General features: G+C 34.5%; 1 protein-coding gene across 19 annotated transcripts in view; it reads left to right on the top strand.

Annotated features, from left to right (window-relative positions):
* Window positions 1-20,398, top strand: part of SOX5 (SRY-box transcription factor 5) — a 1,011,059-nt gene that overhangs the window by 692,611 nt on the left and 298,050 nt on the right. For 15 of the 19 annotated variants that reach the window (XM_019452504.2, XM_019452503.2, XM_019452501.2 and 12 more), the window contains one exon: window positions 8,791-9,007. In XM_019452504.2, the coding sequence (XP_019308049.1) occupies window positions 8,791-9,007 (217 nt within the window). The remainder of the gene's footprint in view (window positions 1-8,790; window positions 9,008-20,398) is intronic. The other 4 variants (XM_019452515.2, XM_019452499.2, XM_019452500.2 and 1 more) reach the window with 1 other exon arrangement.

A 20,398-nucleotide genomic window follows, 5' to 3' on the forward strand; every position in this document is an offset into this window, starting at 1 on the left:
GGGTTTGTCTCTTGTTAATATCTTCTCCACTTTCCTAGTAAAGAGACTGGCTTTTTCTATATTTATTTTTATATATTATGTGTTTTGTTCATGGTTATATCCTAATATAATGCTTAGAGCTTAATTTAACAAATACTTATATAGCTCTTGTCATTTCCCAGTTACCATTTTTATGAGTTTTATGATTTGTAATACCTGTATTAACTCATGTAGTCTCCTAACTCCTATAACTCATTATTTTGTAACTCATAGTCCACTAACAACTCATTGAGGTAGATACTAGTATAATCCCCATTTTATAGATGAGGAAACTGAGGCACAGCAAGATTAAATAACTTATCGAGGGTCACACAGCTGGTTAATGGTGGAACTAGGATTTGAACCAAAGCTATTGGCTTGATTCTCTGTGCTTAGATGCCATCATTAACTGCCTTACAAGTTAGCATTCAAAACATTTATGTTACATGGATGAAAGAGAAAATTGAGTGAATGAAATAATATTTATTTTTTAGTAAGCATTCTCATTACTGTTAAATTCTAGAGATCAATGATACTGCATAATAGTACATATGAATTACTTATCATTAATTATCCCCTTTCATAGATTTGGAAACTGAGGTTTGGAGAGTTAAGGTAACTTGCCAAAGGTTGTATAGTTAATAAATGACAGAGCCTGGATTTGAACTCAAACATCTTGACTCCTGACTCCGGTTTGCTTAACCAGTGCTTTCTACTGCTTTGCTGACATCATGTTATACTGCATGGAGGATCACGGTTTATTTCACATATCACTGAATATGTAGTCAGTTCCCAATTATAAATGATGTTAGCAAACACTTAGCTTATTAATTTTACTGGGGGTCTGCTCTGTGTAAGAAACTGTGTCCATTGCTCGCCATTTCCTAAACGGATCACTATTTGAAGAATTCCTCACATTTCATTTCTTCCTCCAGACTCAGAGTGAATAGGCATTTAGTCAAGTTTATTAACAACTATTGTAAGGATGCTCTGGAGGCTTCTTAGGAAAATGATAGATGAATTATTATATGCAATTAGTGGCTGGTTACAATAAATGTTTTTTTTTCTTTATTTCTTAAAATAGTATTATATAATTTACAATTCTAGTGTTAAAGAAAGTGTTTTGACATGTAACCTAATTTTTATTTAGAAACATGTTATGGTTGACCTTTGAGCCCTCAGGGAAGAGATCATCAAATGTCTTAAAATGTATTTGCTAGATTGTTTAAACACAAGTAAGACACAGCACAGAAATAATCCTCAGGAAGATAATGAGACTGTCACAGCACAAAATGTTCTTTGTTTTTACAGGTTCTATTAGTTAATGTATTAGAATACTCTAAATGCCACTTTTGCTTATTAAGTGGTTTTGAGAGCACATGAAAACATACAGTTTATTCTTGAATGCAGCATTTCTGAGATTCTTAGTAAGTGTGATTCTGAAGGAGTTTTTAAAAAGCAACCATTAGAAACTTCTGCCCGTGTAACATCTACTCTCAGATGAAGATACTTTCCAAAACTGTTTTTCCTATCTGTACAGTCTCTTACTGAGTCAGAAAATTTGCCCTTAAATTTCTGTTTCACTCACTGGAATTAAATTAGACGGCATATATGATATTGGTTTAAAAAACAACAAAGGAAACCTACTATTATTATGTTATTTTTATATTATAAATCAGATTAAACTATTAATAAATTCAAACCACATTTTAGTACATTTCTTAAAACCATCCATTTCCACAATGCAATTTTGACATAAATCTCAGATTTTCCAGGAAATCAGCAAACAGAAGCTTGTTTCAACATGTGCCAAAATGACTGTTAAAAAACTAAGTCAACATCATTTCCCTCCAACATATATTGGCCATTCTTACCCTCCACCCCATCACTTCCCCCCCCTGCGATATGTTACCATTCAGCTCTCTTCTGAAACCCATTAAATTCCATCATTTTTGTGATGCATTGTGACCACTGCAGGTTTTAGTCATCTCCCCCTTTGCCTCTCTAACTCTTAGTTTTTTTCCTCTACCAGTAGTTTTCAGGCTTACTGAATATCGGTCTCCCCTGGAAACCTTGTTAAATCACATAGTTGGGCTTCACCCTCTGAGTTTCTGATTCAGAAAGTCTGGGGTAAGTCCCGAGAAAAATGTATAAAGTACCCTCAGGTGATGCCAGTCATATTGGTTGAGCAGACCACCATCTGAGAACCGTATCTATACAAATTACCTGTCTTGTATTATTTAGCCCCATGTGAATGCATTTTAAGATAAAATGTGCTTTTAAATGTTTATTTAGTTTTCTGATCAATAATTAAATATGAGCCTAAGCTAACATTTCATCTCCGTGCTTGGCAAAAAAAGAAAAACCAAGTTAGACTTTTGTTGAATTTCCATCCTATTGCACAGGGAAGGAATCTTTAAAAGATTCCATATTTTTAGACTTTGAAGAAACATCAAACAGCTTTCACTTCTTCTGTTTGCACTGTCCAAAACACATAAAAAATTTTGAAATATGGACTAGATCCTATATTTGAAATATAATGGAGCCATTTTTATAAAATAATAATCTTTCACTTAAACTTGATGAGGTCTGTCACTATTTAAAATATTAGATCAGCCCCAAGAGTGGGTTGTGTCTGTATTACAGAGACAGATGAACTTCTAAGGTTTCTGTAATATTCTTTAAAAATTAGAACTAATCAGTATATGGAATGTAGAACTTTCTCCATGGATTATAGAGCAAAAAGATGTAGTACATATTTTAGTATTTTAGAATTTCTTCCTATTTTTAAAATTGTGAAGATTTAATGATTTTTAAGGACTGAGAGTACTAATTTTCCGGGAATTTCAATATCTCATAAGATTTTGAAATAATAAATATAAGTAGCCCTTAAAAACTGACTTTGGATTCTTCCAAGACTAGCATCGTACGGTCAGAAACCCCTAGGGAACTTAAAAAAAGAAGCATATGTATCACTTGTTGGTCACTAGATAGATTTATGAACTATTCATCTAATATCTGGAATCTTGATTGGTCTATGTTATACTGATTCAAACTTTAAGAATTGTTGATCTTATAAAACTTGGTAAAGTTTGTTTTTCAAATTCAGTAATTTTACAAAAGTATTATTGGTGGCTTTTTCTAGTATAGAAAGGTGACAAGTCCTGATGAGGTCTGTGTCTAGGTAACTATGAAAATAGGCCCAAACAAAAGTGTTTCTGTCAGGTTTTGTTCTGTGAACCACTGGACTTAAATACACATCAGGCAGTTTTTTTTTTTTTTTTTTTTTGTAAAGCAAAAGTTTAGAAAAGATTTTAAATTGGATAGCTTTAACACCAGTAGTAATCACAAGTATAACAGACACCCTTCAGAGATCTTACTATAAGTGCTTACTTTTGTTTTATAGGTCTCAGGAACTGACCATATCCTGTTCCCAGAATACTGAATTTGATCATGTTCACCAAAGAAAGACTCTTAGTGTTCTCTGTTGAGCTTTTTTAAGTGTTGGTTTTTGCCTCAGTGTATCCTTCATATGTTTACATTCTGTCTTCAGGAAAATTCATAGTTGAAACTGAACTAGTATGCTTTTTAAAACTGGAAATATTCATTTATAAAAGTTAGCAATTTGTTCTGCCTTCCATTTTGAATTCACGTGCATGTTATCCCAAGGTGATCGCTGAGTTAAGAAGCCCAAGATTGCCATTAGTAATGCATTCTTTTCTTCGAGGTGTTTATTATTCTTTAAAGTATAATTAAAATACTAATTTCCTTCTAGATGCTTATCTTAGGAACAGTAAAAGTTTCATTTATTAGCATATATATCTTTAGCTAAATTTATCTGAATAAAATATCAATGAAATCTATAGTTTGAGGCTCTTTTTTGCAAGTATTAACTGGTCACGTTAAAATCATCTAATTATATGTATTGATGAGTTTAGAGTATGATTCTGGGAAGATACACATTTAGGTCAAAGCTTCTTGTCCTGAAATCTGTGATTTACAAGAGTTTCTAGGGGATTTTATGGAGACAATTCACATTTGGAACTATGAAAGTAGAAAATTAACTCTCTAACACTGTACGTGTAATTGTGTGTGCAATTGCATGAGTGTGTGTCTGCCTGTTTGCATGTGCATGTGTGTTTGGGAGAGCATCTCCAGCTATCATCAAGAGATCTATAACCCGAAAGGATAATCAATTCAGGGCATCATTAAGAACTTTAATGAAAAACTACCATAACCAATAAAGCTTTAAAATTAATTGCGTATTTACACAATAATCAGATACTGTTTTCTAGTACTAGAGTGAATGTGGCATCTCCCAACTTGACAGAGCAGGTGCGATTAGTGCAATTTAGTTTCAAAATAGACATTTGTGATAACATATCTTTTCACCTGTTTTTAAAAGAATTTAAGGAATGACCAAATAATGTAGCTTTTTAAATTGAGATATAATTGACAAAATATTTTATTCATTTTAGGTGCACAATGTAATGATTCAATATTTACGTATTATGTGCAATGATGACAATAAGTCTCGTTAACATCCATCACCACACATAACCATTTTTTTCTTGTGATGAGAATGGTCTAGATCTACTTTCTTAGCAGGTTTCAAATACACAAACAATATTATTAGCTGCAATCACCATGCTGCACATGACACCCCCAGGACTTAATTTATTTTATAACTGAACATTTGTACTTTTGCCCACCTTTACCCATTTAACCTAAGTAATACGGCTTTGAAGAAATTTTTCAAATTTTGTTTTGCCTTGCCCTGTTGATATTTACAAAAACAGCACATTACCAGAAAAACATGACCATGTTAAAGCTTGTTCATACTTTCTCTAGGTATCTGTAGTTCATTTTATGCTACCTCTATGAAATACCAAAAATCATGAACTTGCACTAATGAGAATCTAGTTAAAGATAGTCGAAACTTTCTGTGCTGTGTTTTTTTTTCCTAAATTAAAAACTTTGTTGTACTAGAAAGGATGCTAGTGATGCCCATACATATTAAGGAGCACCTGGCTGACTCAGTGAGCAGAGTGTGTGACTGGTTTATATATACAATGGAATACTACTTAACAATGAGAAAGAATGAAATCTGGCCGTTTGCAGCAACATGGATGGAACTGGAGGGTATTATGCTAAGTGAAATAAGTCAGGAAGAGAAAGATACCATAAGTTTTTATTCATATGTGGATCTTGAGAAACTTAACAGAAGACCATGGGGGAGGGGAAGGGGAAAAAAAGTTACAGAGAGGGAGGGAGGCAAGCCGTAAGAGACTTAAATACTGAGAGCAAACTGAAGGTTGATGGGGGATAAGGGAGAGGGGAAAGTGGGTGATGGGCATTGAGGAGGGCACCTGTTGGGATGAGCACTGGGTATTGTATGGAAAACAACTTGACAATCAGTTATATTTAATATTAAAAAAAATTCATTCTTTTTAATGGCTCGGTAATATTCCATTGTGTCTGTATACCACATTTTTATCCATTCATTGGCCAATGGGCATTTGGGTTCTTTCCGTAATTTGGCTATTGCTGATAATGCTCCTATAAACATCAGGGTGCATGTGCCTCTTTGAATCTGTATTTTTGTATCCTTTGGGTAAATACCTAGTAGTGTAGTTGCTGGGTCGTAAGATTTTGCTAACTTTTTGCAGAGTCTCCATGCTATTTTCCAGAGTGGCTGCACTCAGTTTAAGAATGCATTTTTTAAAAATTTATTTAAATAAAGATAGATACAGTAAGCATATCCCTTCCTTTGTCTCATGGTTGCAACAGTGACAAAGGAGGCAGGATTAGGTAAAGCATGTTCAAGTGTAACAAAGATTATCAACTTTGTTCTAAAAGTTTAGAACCCTCTTTTAACATTAGACTTTAGAAATCCTGCCTCGCAGTTCTGAGAGCTCTACTGCAAAATATTGAAGCTTGCCTTTAGCACTCACAAAAATTTGCTGAAATATATATTGCTGGTCTGGACCATGAACACTTCTGTTAGTAGACTCTGAATGTTCGCCTGCCAGCAAAGTGAAGAGGAAAATGCAGTCATTACTTTAGGTACAGTAAATGTAATCCCAGGGAGGAAATGGACAATTATAGGACTTTCTTGACTGAAGAGTGCCAGCACTCTTTATCAAGCTATTCACCATGCAAATGAACAGTGGAGTCCCACCCTACAATATCTGGTAACCACATAAAACTGTTAAAGGGATTAACAGTGCTAGAGGCTGAAATGTAATCAGACAGGTGAAATAGCCAGATGAGAAGATATTTGTTCATGAGCTAGCCTTGATAATTAACTTTTAATACTGTTGTAGTAACTGAGTTTAGAATACTTGTGAAATGATGGTAACCTCTTTAAATATGCCCTGCTTTGCAAGGTGTAAAAAATTAGAGACATGCAAAATGGGATGTTATTTTGTTTTACTTTAGTTTGGAATATTTTCTGATACCTTAATCGATGTGATTGTATATAATTTGGTTGTCTTTCCCTCTACTAAAGATTCTATAGAAAGATATTTGTAGTTTTCAATTATGGGCAATGAAGTGCAGCTGCCAAATTCTTGTTTGTTACGTTTGTCATCACATAATGTGATATATCATATCATATAATGTGTATAGAATAGAAATGTTCAAAGTGAGGCTAATATTGGGGTTATTCTGCTTTGACCCTGGAAATAAATGAGAAGAAAGATCTGTGGAAAATGAATACAGAGATTTTGCTATATTCTGATTTGATGATGAAACTGAACTAATGTGTGTTATGGACCATTCATAAAAACATTCCTTAGTTTACTGAATGGATTTGTGATTGCTTTTGTCAGGTGTGTGTGTGTGTGTGTGTGTGTGTGTGTGTGTGTGTGTGTTTATGGATTTGCTTGTATTTATGTGTGAGTTTTAAATAAATAATTCTAGAAGTGTACCTTCACTTAGCCCGAAGGGGCTTGTAATTATTACATTGTGCATATTGATTTCCAAATCCAAGTACATTATAAGCTAAGATTCATATATGAAAGTATTATCTATGGAATATTCATTTAAGACATAGTAATGTTTTCTGCATATTCTGTAATGTTTATAAGAAATAGAAACCATTTTGGGTGTAGAATTATAATTTTGAAGATTCTGTTTGCACACATTTCTTACTTTTACTTTCTCCACATTGCCTAGTCTCCCTCAACACACTGATGCTTACACCGTAGCTAATGCCTTGTATTATTATCCTTTAACAAAAAGTCATATGAACATATTATGATTATATTTGTATTGACATCTCTATTTTAATCTGCTTTTAGAAGTTAAAATGACAAATATTTTAGTATATTTTTTAACTAGTCAAATATGTTAGAATTAACCTTAAAAACATTAGATATCAAATCAGTGTGATTTGTCACTGTTCTGGGATCAAGGGATCCTATTAACATGTCTTACAGAAGAAATGTATAAACAAGAATATAATCTATTATTCTGAATATTTGATGTGTGTACATTCAAATATATTTCTATTTTTTTTATTTTTATTTTAGAAAGAGAAAGAGAGAGTGGGGAGGAGGCAGAGAGAGAGAAAGAGAGAGAGAGAATCTCAAGCAGGCTCAGTGCTCAGCACAGATTCCAATGTGGGGCTCAATCCCATGACCCAGAGATCATGACCTGAGCTGCAGTCAAGAGTCTGGACACTTAACTGACTGAGCCACCCAGATGCCTTTCAAATATGTTTTAATGGAAACTTTTAATACTCTAGAATTAAGAACTGTACTTAGAGACTAACTTCCTCAAAGATCTTAGGATACAAGTTTTTTAAGAAATCCGCTTTGTGGGAAGTTAAAGGATTATGGAAGTAAGAGATTATAAAAGAGAAACCTTTAAGTATGAAAATTAATTTTTCTTTATCATTTCAATAACACTCCTCTTGCACATGTATGAAAAATCAATTTAGTACCTTTATACAAAATATACATTAGGTAGATGGCTACAGTTGGATAAGAAATTATGGGGAAAATAAGGATAAAAAGAACATCAAATATGTTTTCAAATTTTAGAATTATAGAATAAATTCTTTTCATACACATACACAAATATGAACAGGGAAAGATTGCAAGAACCTTTCTTTTGTAGGACATGTGAGGCTTACAGTGCAAAATAGAGAAGAATATTGACAGAAACAATGCTTGCAGTAACAAATAGAATTGGAAACATCTTTGGCATAGGCAGAAATAAACTTTCAGTATTCCTATCTGATGTCAAAATAACCTGTGTGGCTGATGCTTTCTCAAAAGCATGAGAGGGAGGTGGAGAACTAAAAAAGGACCCTACTTTAATTAGGAGCACCATCAAGAAGAGGCAGATATTTAAAATGAAATTTGAAGTGCATGATGTTACTTATTTAAATATTGCAATATCATGAGGATGTTTAGGACAGATGACTTGTGCATTTGATGTTCATAGGAAAATCTAAGACTTTCAAAGCAGGAAAATACATGTAATCAATACAGGCTTTGTGTAAGGCTTTTTTTTCCCATTTGTTTTCAGTCTTAAGGCAGAGAATCTCCATATTTTTATTTCTTCTGTGAATTGATCTTTGACTCACACTGTATGAGCCTGTAAAGTTAATGCATTCTTTTTTTTTAAAATTTCTTTCTTTCTTTTAGTCTTGCAGAATGAAGTTTTGCTTTTTCATGCTTTAGCTAAATAAGCCACCTAACCAATTAAAAAACAAATAAAGCTTCCAGAATTAAAATTTTTTTCCTTTGGTTTCTCTTTCAGGAAGTTGATGGCAATAAAGTTATGTCTTCATTTGCCCCACACAACTCATCTACCTCACCTCAGAAAGCAGAAGAAGGTGGGAGGCAGAGTGGTGAGTCCTTGTCGAGCACGGCCCTGGGAACTCCCGAACGGCGCAAAGGCAGCTTAGCTGACGTTGTTGACACCTTGAAGCAGAGGAAAATGGAAGAGCTCATCAAAAATGAGCCAGAAGGTAAAGGTTAGCAGAGAAAGCAAAGTTGCTGCCATCTCCTGATTTTAAGAGTTGGGTTTTAACTTCTAGTTCTGTTTGTTTTTTTTTTTTTAACTTATACTCAAAGTTAAATTATACGAAATGGAAACCTAATGCTATGAAGATGGATAGATATTTTTTCCAGAAATATTTCAGTTTGTCCCAGTGTTTTAAATCATTAATTTCTGTTATGATGTCTTCCTTACTTTCACACATGGGTAAATTGTGGTTTAGTAAAACTTAAAGATTCAAGAATAGAATGTGAGAGCGGAGCCCGGAATAGGCACCGCCTACAACCCCAAATATCTGCAGGCTGGTTTGTTCATCTCCAGTTTTTGTCCCCAAGGCCATTTCACAACTTTATTAAATTTTATAATCTTTATTCATGAATGCATCTTATATTACCTTAGTTCAGTCTGTTCCAAGATTAATATGGTTTAGGCCTATTGTATATTTTAAAATCATTGATTATTCTCTGTTAGCTATGCTGAAGTTCCCATTTTGTTCAGCTTCCATGATGCCTTTCTTTTAAGATTTCATCTTCTAAATCTCTTTAATAGTTACTGGTAGTAGCCAATGGGTGATATGCACATGAAGTAAAATTCAAGCAAACAAACAAATAGAACAACCGATGCCAATTACACAGTTTATGTATAACTGATAGTCACCCTTTATGTTCTAGATGTTCACTAACTCCTATTTAAACCTGTATTCTTCCTAAGCACGGATGCCACATTGCACACAAGAGCATGCCTTCTACTTAAGAGTCAGATGGAAATTTAAAACAAACAAAAAATAGTGACATAAAAAGACATATTTTACACCAAAAATATACTGCATTTATACTCTGTAACACTGAGTTGGGCTCATTTCTAGTCTGTTGTTAGGACACTGGCAAATTATGAGTATATATGGCACAAAATGTATGTTAACCAGTATATTTGGGAGTCATATGGTAATTAAATATTTCTGGGTTCCTACCAGATGCATAGCTGGGACATGGATTTTAGTTATAATTTATGTAATTCACATGATCTTACAGTTGGAAAGAGTTTTAGAGATAATCTAGTCAGCCAAAGACTTTTGGCTTTCATCCATGTGGAGATAAAAATGGGGTTTTGAGGAGGACCTAGACAATTTTTTTAATGTGATGGAATTTTTCTTGATATTAAAAATACTATCTTCTTATTTAAGAAGTGTTTAAAAACACATAAAAATTAAAAGGAACATAAAAATTGCTTACATTAGTAGCTTTCTGATATAACAACTCTTATCCTTATGATGCATTTCTCTTTAATCTTTAGTTTCACATGTTCTGTTCGTTTTGCACAATCAATTTTATGCTTTTAAAATTATTTTGTATCTTTTAGGTTGTGATACATTATCATTAACTAGAGTCCACAATTTCTTCGTATTTTATTAGTTTTCACCAGTATGCTTTATCTGTTCTAGGATGTCATCAAGGATAACATGTTACATTCATTTGTCATGTCTCCCTGGGTTCCCTTTGGCAGTGACAGTTTCTCAGACTGTTTTTGTTTTTGATAACCTTGAAAGTTTTGAGGAATACTGTGCAGGTAGAATGTAGAATATCCCTCTATTCAAAGTGTCTGGTGGTTTTCTCTTGATTGAACTAGGGTTATATGTTTGGGGAGGAAGGTCATAAGGTAAAGTACCATTTTTGTCACATAATATCAAAGGTACTTACTATTTGATTTATGAATTTGATGTTGACCTTGATCACCTGGCTGATAAACAGTGTTTGTCGGGTGTTTCCACTATAAAGCTACCCTTCCTGCCCCCTTTCCATACCCTAGTCTTTGGAAGAGAGATGCTGTGTGCAACCCACATTTAAAGAGTAGGGAGTTGTGTTCCCCCTCTTTAGAGTACAGTATCTACATAATTAATTTGGAATTCTTCTGCATGAGAGATTTATCTTTTCTTCATCATTTATTCATTCAATCATTTATTTATCTAAGTATGGACAGCATGGATATTTTATACTTGCACTTATAATCCAATTCTACTTTATTTTGTTGCTCAACTTGTTTCAGCTTTGGCCATTGTAAACTCTTTCTATTGACCGCTGTGTCACGTTGACATATCACGGTGATTGTGGGTAGTTTTTTTTTTTTTTTTTTTTTTTTTTTCTTGAGCACGTCTTGACTTTCTGGAACTGTAAGGTGCTGCAGACTCATTTGGGTATTACATGCCCTGGTTCTGGAATCAGCCATTTCTCAAAGAAGCCCTGGTTTCTTTTATTGGAGAATGGTATTAGAAAGCCAGATCTGGACACAAAGTGTGTTCCTTGCTACCAAGGTGTCCTTGCCTTTAGGGCCTTTTATCTGACAGAACAAAGAAATATATGTGTGCGTGCTAACCTTTATACATACATATCTATAAATATTTCTATGTCTAACTGTCTATATATTAGGCGAAACAGAGTTCTTACTAATGTGTGCAACTGTAATCCATTTCCACATGGATCATTCCAGCCTTATTCCTTGTTGATGCTTCCATTCCCATCCCAACTGTGAGTAACCCAGAACCTACCATCCACCGTCCATTTGCTTATTGTTCAACTCCCGTATATATGTATAACAGTATCAGAATTTTTAACTGATACTGCCATGGGAAACATTCTTATAAATAGAGTATAGTACTTATGTGCAATTCCTTTGCCTTTAGTTTTACAGATTCCATTCATTTCAAAAATTACTTAGGTAATCTTTCCTCTATCTCATTCAGTGAGGTTTTTCCAAGCATTTTTAATACAATTAAATTCTTTCTGTGGTTTTTCCTGGTATCTCTCAAATTTTTAAATTACCTTGTAGAATCTTCTTACATCAAGGTTCAATCTTTGTATTGTACATTTCTGACATGTTTTGACAAATGTATTTTGTCACTTGTCCACCATTATAGTATCATTCATAACAGTTTGATAACCTTAAAAATCCCCTATGCTTTATTTATTCCTTCCTCCCTCTCTCCCCAGAATTCTAGGCAATCTCTGATCTTTCCACTATCTCTGTAGTTTTGCCTTTTCTAGACTGCCGTACAATTGGAATCATACAGTATGTATCTTTCAAACTGGCTTCCTTCACATATCAATGTGCATTTAAGTTTCCGTCATATCTGTTCATGGCTCATTTCTTTTTAGCCCTGAATAAAATTCCATTGTATGAATGTACCACAGTTTGTTTATCTATTCACCTATCAATGGACATCTTAGTTTCCAGTTTTTGGTTGTTAAGAGTAAAGCTTCTATAAGTATTTATGTGAAGGTTTTTGTGTGGATATAAGTTTTCAGCTCAACTAGGTAAACACCTAGGAATGTGATTGTTGAAATGTATGGTAAGATTATGCTTAGCTTTTATAAGAAACTGCCAAACCATCTTTCAAAGTGGTTGTGAGACTCTGCATTCTCAGCAGCAACGGATGTAAGTTCTTGTTGCTCCATAGCCCACCAGCACTTGATATTGTCAGTTCTTTGGATTTTATCCATTCAGATTGGTTTGTGGTGGCATCTCATCATTTTCATTTGTAGTTTCATGATGACATATGATGTGGAGCATCTTTTCATATGTGTATTTGCCATCTGTATATCTTCTTTGTGTATGTTTACATCTTTTGCTAGTTTATTAATTGAGGTGTTTTTTTTTTAATTGTTCAGTTTAAAGAATTCTTTGTGTATTTTGGATACAAGTCCTATATCAGGTATCTGTTTTGCAAATATTTGATTCCCGGTTGTAGCTAGCTTCTTTTTTTTTCTTTTAACATTTTCTTTTGTAGAGCAAAAGTTTTTAATTTTCATCAAGTTGAACTTACCTCTTGTCTTGCAAGGATCATACTTTTGATGCTATAGCTAAATGTATGTTGCCTAACCTAATGTCATTTAAATTTTCTCCTCTGTTATTTTCTACAAGTTATGTAGTTTTGCATTTTACAATTTAGTTCTATGATCTGCTTTGAGTTACTTTTTGTAAAAGGTTTAAGTTCTCTGTCTAGTTTGTGTTTTTGCATGTAGATGTCCAGTTGTTCTAGCTCCATTTGTTGAAGAGAATATCATATCTCCACAGAATTTCCTTAGTTCCGTCACCAAAGTTAAGTTGAATGTATTTGTGTGGGTTTACTTCTGCCCTCTATAGTCTGTTCCATTGATCAATTTGTCTATTCTTTTGCCAATACCTTGCTGTCTTAATAACTATGACTTCAAAGTTGAGAAGTGTCAGTCCTCCAACTTTGTTCTTTTACTTCAGTACTGTGTTAGTTATTCTGGGTCTTTTGCCTTTCCCTGTAGACTTTAGAATTGGTCTTGCCATCTACAGAATTACTTCCTGGGAAGTTGGAAGAATTGGTATTTTAACAGTGTTCAATCTTTCTATCCATGAATACAAAAATATTTCTCTACTGATTAAGATTTTCTTTGATTTATTTTCAGTTTCATAGTTTTCTGCATATAGATCTTTTACATATTTTGTTACACTTATACACAGTATTTTCATGATGTATTTTTATTTATTTGTTTAACATTTATTTTTAAGGGAGAGAGAGACAGAGACAGAGACAGAGTGTGAGCAGGGGAGGGGCAGAGAGAGAGGGAGACATGGAATCTGAAGCAGGCTCCAGGCTCTGAGCTGTCAGCACAGAGCCAGACATGGGGCTCAAACTCACAAATAGTGAGATCATGGCCTGAGTTGAAGTTGGATGCTTGACGAGTTGAGCCATCCAGGTGCCTCTATATTGTATGTTTAGTTTCAAATTCTAACTGTTCATTGCTGGTATAAAGGGAAGCAATTGGATCTTGAATATTAACCTTGTATCCTGTGACCTTGCTTTACTTAGTTATTATCTCCAGGAGTTTTGTTTATTCTTTAAAGTTTCCATATAGACAATAATGTTATCTGTGAATGAAGACAGTTGTATTTCTTCCTTCCCAGCATGTATACTTTCTATATCATTTTCTTGTCTTACTGCATTAGCTGGCTTCCAGTACAGTGTTGAATAAGAGTGGTAAAATGGGACATCTTGCCTTGTTCTTGGTTGTAAGGAGAAGGCTTCTAGGTATCATTAAATATATTAGCTGTGGTTTTATGTAGATATTCTTTATCAAGTTGAGGGAATTCCCTTCTTCTTCTAGTTTGCTGAGAGTTGTTACCATGAATGGTTATTAAAACTTGTCAATTTTTTTTCATCTATTTAGATGATTTATTTTTTAAGGTTTTATTTAAGTTCCAGTTAATTGAAAAAAAAATTCCAGTTAGTTGACATATAGTGTAATATTACTTTCAGTTGTACAATATAGCGATTCAACACTTCTATACAACATTGGGTGCTTATCACAAATGTGCTCCTTTTTTTATGTTTATTAATTTTTGAGAGAGAGAGATTGGGGGAGGGGCAGAGAGAGAGGGAGACACAGGATATGAAGCAGGCTCCCGGCTCTGAGCTGTCAGCCCAGAGCCTGACACCAGGCAGGAACTCACGAGCCTGTGAGATCATGACCTGAACCAAAGTCTGTTGCTTAATCCACTGAGCCACCCCCGTATCCCTTATCACAAGTGTACTCCTTAATCCCCATCACCTATTTCACCCACCCACCCCCACACTGGTCTCCCCTCTGGTAACCATCAGTTTGTTCTCTATAGTTAAGAGTCTGTTTCTTGGTTTGCTTTTCTCTCTTTTTTCCCCTTTACTCATTTGTTTTGTTTCTTAAATTCCACATATGAATGAGATCATATGGCATTTGTCTCTCTCTGATGGACTTATTTTGCTCAGCATAATACACTCTAGCTTTTTAGCATGTTCATGTGATGTGATTTTTGAATGTTGAACCAACCTTGCAAACTTGGAGTAAATTCCACTTAGTTGTGGTTTATAATATCTATATTAATGGATTCAATTTGTCGATACTTCATTAGGATTTTTTCATCTATGTTCATGAGTCATATTGGTCTAGAGTTGCTGTTACTGTTTTTTTTTTTTTTAATGTTTTTGTCTGATTTTTCTAGCAAGATAATGCTGGATTCATAGAATGAGTTGGGAAGTGTTTCCCTCCCATGTCAATTTTTAATTTTTCTTTAAGATACGTTTGTGGCCCAGGTGTAAGGTCTAGGAAGAACTACCAGGGCAGTGCTATATATTGGATTACAAAGTATTTTTGTGGGAGGAGAGTGTACTTGAGATGATGTTGTCCCTGGAAATTTGGTATATGACCTTGGTATTTCTCCAGGGTGTCATGTTGGCTTCTAAGTAGTTGCATAGACCCTTATTTTGGAGGTAAATGACAGGCCAGATCCAAGTGAGTAATTCCCCAAAGGAAAGAAGACCCTAGACAGTGCCTCCCAATTTGCTTAGCAGGTAACATTTTGAGGCATTGGGACTTAAGAGAAAAGTATATTATTTAGTAACAGCTACACAAGCAAAAGAGCAGAGATAGAGCATCCACAGCACCAGGAGCTGATGTGAGGAAACATCACTATTACATGTGGACATTATAGTGTTTTCATTATTGTATTTTCCACAATTGTTTTGCAGTTTTCCTCATACAGGTATATTAAAAGCTCAGCTCAAGATAATACTATGAAGGCATTGAGAAATGCAGAGATTGTCTTTATGGAAGTAGTAATATAAATTGACCATGGCAAACATGTAAAAGCCTGAATTCAAGAAAGATACTTTACGTATGAACAAGACCACTACGATGCATTTCTGTTTACATATAGAAGATTCCTAGTTCGTGTTTCCGGTACACAGAAATGTAAATGCTCTCACTTTTATTGATAAGGAAATTTGCCCTGACAGGAATGTTTGTTTAATAACTGCAGCGATTGAGAGATATGTCAAGCAGCAATTTATGTATTCAATAGAGTGATGTTCTTAATCACCTAGAAAAATATTATAGAAAGGCAGAAAATCATATCATAGGAAAGGAATAGAATGTCAACAAATGTTTATTTAACTGAAAAGGGAAAAAAATGGGGAAATATATCCAGCGAGATGTGTAAAAGTCCCAACAGTAAATAGAAAGTTACATCGGCTTTAAATACTCTATTAATCATAAGTTATGGTTGGACACAAGAGTGGATACCAAGACGTGATATTATCTAAGCATTAGGAAGACACTGTGTGTGTGTGTGTGTGTGTGTGTGTGTGTGTGTGTGTGTATATGTATATGTATATATAGTACAAATGATCATAGTTCTGTGATGTGCCGTAGCATCAAAAGAATAAAATGGGAATAAATGTAACAAAAGAACTGCAAAACTCATACTCAAAAACTACAAAACATTGTAATAGCTTTGTGATGAGAGCAGCAATATGGGGGTGAGGGGACCGGAGATAGGGTGAATGAAACTAAATGTTAAGCTCGCAAATATATGCCACGGAAAAATCCTTTCTTCCCCCAAGCTATTTTTTCCATTGTTTTTCAAAGGCCATTAAAATGAACAGCAGGTTGTGATGAAAATTTCATTAAGCCCCAGCTAAATCATTATGAGGGTGCCATATTCATGCCTTTGCTTCCTCTCATTGAGGGGGGAAAGCAGATTTCAGTAGAAAGTCTTTATTATTTCCGACCTTATCCCTGCCAACAGCAAACTAACAAAAATTCAGAAGTTAGAAGAGAATGGTGTGTCATACAAAAGGAGGCCACCGAGGTGACATGGTTAGAAAGAAAATTAGATTTGCTTATGAGTTGAAGGAAAAATGGCTCTTTTATTCCAGCTACGTTAGTTTTTCAACCAATTAAGATATTTTAAAAGTTATAAACAGGAGAAAATGTATTAATGTGTTTTTGTTTGTATCTTTTTCCTCCATCAGAATTTTTGCCTGTCATTATTCACAAAACTCTGGCATGAGAGACTTCCTTGTCTAGTGTCTCTTAACTGACATGGAGTACCAAACTTCATGGAAAATTCACAGCTCAAAACATCTGGCCTATGTAATATAGTTGCATTATACTTGGTAGTCACTAAGCTCTATCAGTTAGTCTTTAACTATTAGAGGCTAAGGGTAACAATGAAAGAGGTTGAATATTATAATATGGGACATAATATCTGCATCAAAACTGATTAAATAATGATGTATTGGTGGGGGAAAATGTAACATGTGTTAAGTCCATATAATGTGTTAACTGTAGTGTTTCAGAATTTGTATGAAACCCTTTATTTGATCTTTATATGGTTTTTTTATATATGGTTATATGGTTATAAGGTTTTATATATCAACCTTATAACCAAGGCTGCTATGTATAGTTGTCCCAATTTCAGGAAGTGCCACTCGTGTGAAGTAAATATTCATATTATCTCCATTTTCAGATGAGAAAACATGATTAAATATGTCACTGTGCGACTAAGTGTCAGGGGCATTATTCAAACTGAAGTCAACCTAAACTATAATCCATGCTGTTAACCACTAGTTAAAGTGTTTCGTCTGATTAGGAATTTTGCCAGTAATAGTTTAATGTTACTCTTTAGCCCTTGTGTGCCTAAATTCCTTTGAAATATTAGATAATAAAGTATTACTTAATAATTTTCTGCTAAAGTAAGTTTCTAATGCCTCAGTGGTGATCAAATCTCCAGAAAGTTTTAATTGAAAATCAGCTCAGTTTAAACTGTTTTGAGTTTAAAGTACTAAAGCAAAAATGCCTTGGAGAGTATCTTAATAAAAATTTGTTTTAGTTTTCATTATGTCTGGGAGCAAAATAGTTGTGGAATAATAGAAATTCAGAATTTGAATAAAATGTAGACACATTTTAGGACTCTATCTTCATTTGTGAGAGATAGAGACAGAGACAGAGGACAGAGACTGACTGAGGCAGAGATATGCCTGAGATCACACAGCAAGTCAGTGTTAAAGCCAAATGAGAATCCAGTCCACATTTTACAGGTTCAGTTTCCTGTCTTGTTCAGTTACAACATACATTCTGACATTCTTTATTCTCTTTTTCTTGGTCTTTTAGAAATAATGTCACTACCATTGTATTGAAGAGTATTTCACTGTTTATTAAATTTGATTGAATCTAAGGCAACCAGATATCTTAATTTACCTAATAAAGCCAAGATCGTATAGGTTTCCCCAAATGTCCTGAGCTCTCAAGTTCTCAAGCTGATTTTCATTCAAACTTTGGGTCGTTAACAGTGCAGATGAGAATAACTTTTACCTTGAGGAGAACTTTAAATACCATACTTGAAATAGAATTCTTTTACATACAAAGATTATGGCAGGCTGCTTCTTTTCATTTTTCTATATTAACATCAATGCTATGTTAAACATCTCTTTGCCACGGCCATTTCAGCTTGTAGGCAAATTTGCATCTCTTCCTTCTAGAAACGCAAGAAGCAAAACTTACCTTTTCTTCATTCCCATCACCTCTGTGTGTTCCTCCTCATCTCTCCAAGTTCAGTTGCTAGAATGAGTTATTTGTACTCACTGCTTTAACTTTGTCGTCATTTCTTTTAGTGTTTATTTATTTTTGAGAGAGACAAGAGCACAAGTGGGGGAGGAGCAGAAAGAGCCAGAGGATCCATCGTGGCTCCTTGCTGATAGCAGTGAGCCCGATGTGGGGCTCAGTCCCAAGAACAAGGAGATCATGACCCAAGCTGAAGTCAGACACTCAACTGACAGCCACGCAGGTGCCCCTAACTTTGTCATCTTTTTAAAGTACTATTATTTGCCTCCATTGTTACCCTAACTCCACTGTAATATAATTGTCCATATATTTGTCAGTTTCTTCCCCTATGGTAAACTCCTTAAATGTGAGGGTAGTGCATGTAGTAAATATTCAAAATATTTGTTGAAAGGATGTTTATACCTCCTCAACTCAATGGGGCCATTGGTGTCTTGGGGATGGGAGATGAAACACTTTAACAAAGATCTGATTCTTCTGCCAGATATTATGTGAGCTATCTCATTTAATCCTCAAAAACTCTCAGGTTAACATTATTTTGTATCTTAGAAATGAAAAACAGAGGCTTAGTAACTTGCTTATGTTCTTATTATACAGAGAAACTAGAATCGGAACAAAATTACTGTCCTCTACCAAACTACTTGGCATTGAACATAAGACCATATATAATCTGACTCAACCCCTTTTCTCCCTTAACCTTACTTTTCACTGTTTTCTGAGGTGCAAGTTTTGTGCTATCTTATCAAACTGCTTTTGGTTCTTTCAGTACTGTATTTTTAATACTACTGTACTTTTTCATATGTGGTTTCTTCTGCCTGAAATGCCATTCCTTGTCTTATCTACCCAGTGAATTTTTATTCACCTTTTAAGACTCCACACCTTCTCTGAACACCTTTGTCAGGATTTGGCTTAGGCTACCCTATTGGCACTAGCTCACTTCTGTTAGTTCTTATTATTTCATTATCACTATTGTTTATTTACCTCCTGTCTTCTATAATAGTATGTGAATGAAGAGTCCTTAGTTTGATTACCTGTGCCTGTCTGTTTCTTAATGGGCATGACACATAAAAGGTGATTGTTTACCTTAACTGTGTGTGACAGTCAAACCACTAATTGACATTTTGTGGCCTTTGCTAACTAACACTACCCTGAAATTGGACTAGGTTTCATTTGTCTTTTTGGTCTGGTTTTAACATTCTCTTTTCTTTGTATCCTACTCAAACTCTGCCTTGACCTCCTTATTTGTCTCATCGTCCTGTCTTCTCCAAACTTCTTCTCCCCATATGTGTACCTCTATCATTATTTAATCTTTGAAGTCAGTACTTTCAGGTTTTTTTTCTGTGACTTGGAAGTGAAAACTTTGTCCTAGGTCAGAAAACTAGGTATTATAAGATCCAGGATACAAAACTAAGATACACGTATAATGAAAACTTTACATTCACATTAATGTTTTAAATGACTCCAACATTTCACATTTCTCGAAGGAAATATGTTGGCATTGTCTATGGATTAGTGGTTGTAGACAGTAATTCTCCCCCACTGCTGTAGGCAAAGTGAGAAGTGAATTGGGTTGATCTATGAATAATTTTTCAAAATTCAGAGTTATAAGTGGGTCTTTAACAGTGTGTCAACCTCATGGAGACCAACGTCCTTTTCTAAGTGTGTAGAGTAGGCATTGCAGAGGGAGTCCTTATTTCTTATAATAGGCTCAAGATGGAGGCCTCTTAATTTTGGATCTTCTGTTCTACCACCTTCCTCCGCCCCCACTCACACACAGTTCGTGTTAGAGGGCAATGGAGACAAAAATATGACTGATTCCTTTCAACACCTTCTCTGTTCCCTCCAGTCTTCCAAGAACTCTAGCATGTTACCTCAAGGGTAGAATTTCCAAACTCAGGATTCATGAGGGATTTTTAAGTTTTAAATAAGAATCTATCTGCATAAAGCTGAGCATCTACCTTTTTATTCTT

This window comes from Panthera pardus, unplaced genomic scaffold (genome assembly GCF_024362965.1).
Source record: "Panthera pardus isolate Hobbes unplaced genomic scaffold, ASM2436296v1 HiC_scaffold_6, whole genome shotgun sequence".
In the NCBI taxonomy this organism is placed as follows: domain Eukaryota; kingdom Metazoa; phylum Chordata; class Mammalia; order Carnivora; family Felidae; genus Panthera; species Panthera pardus.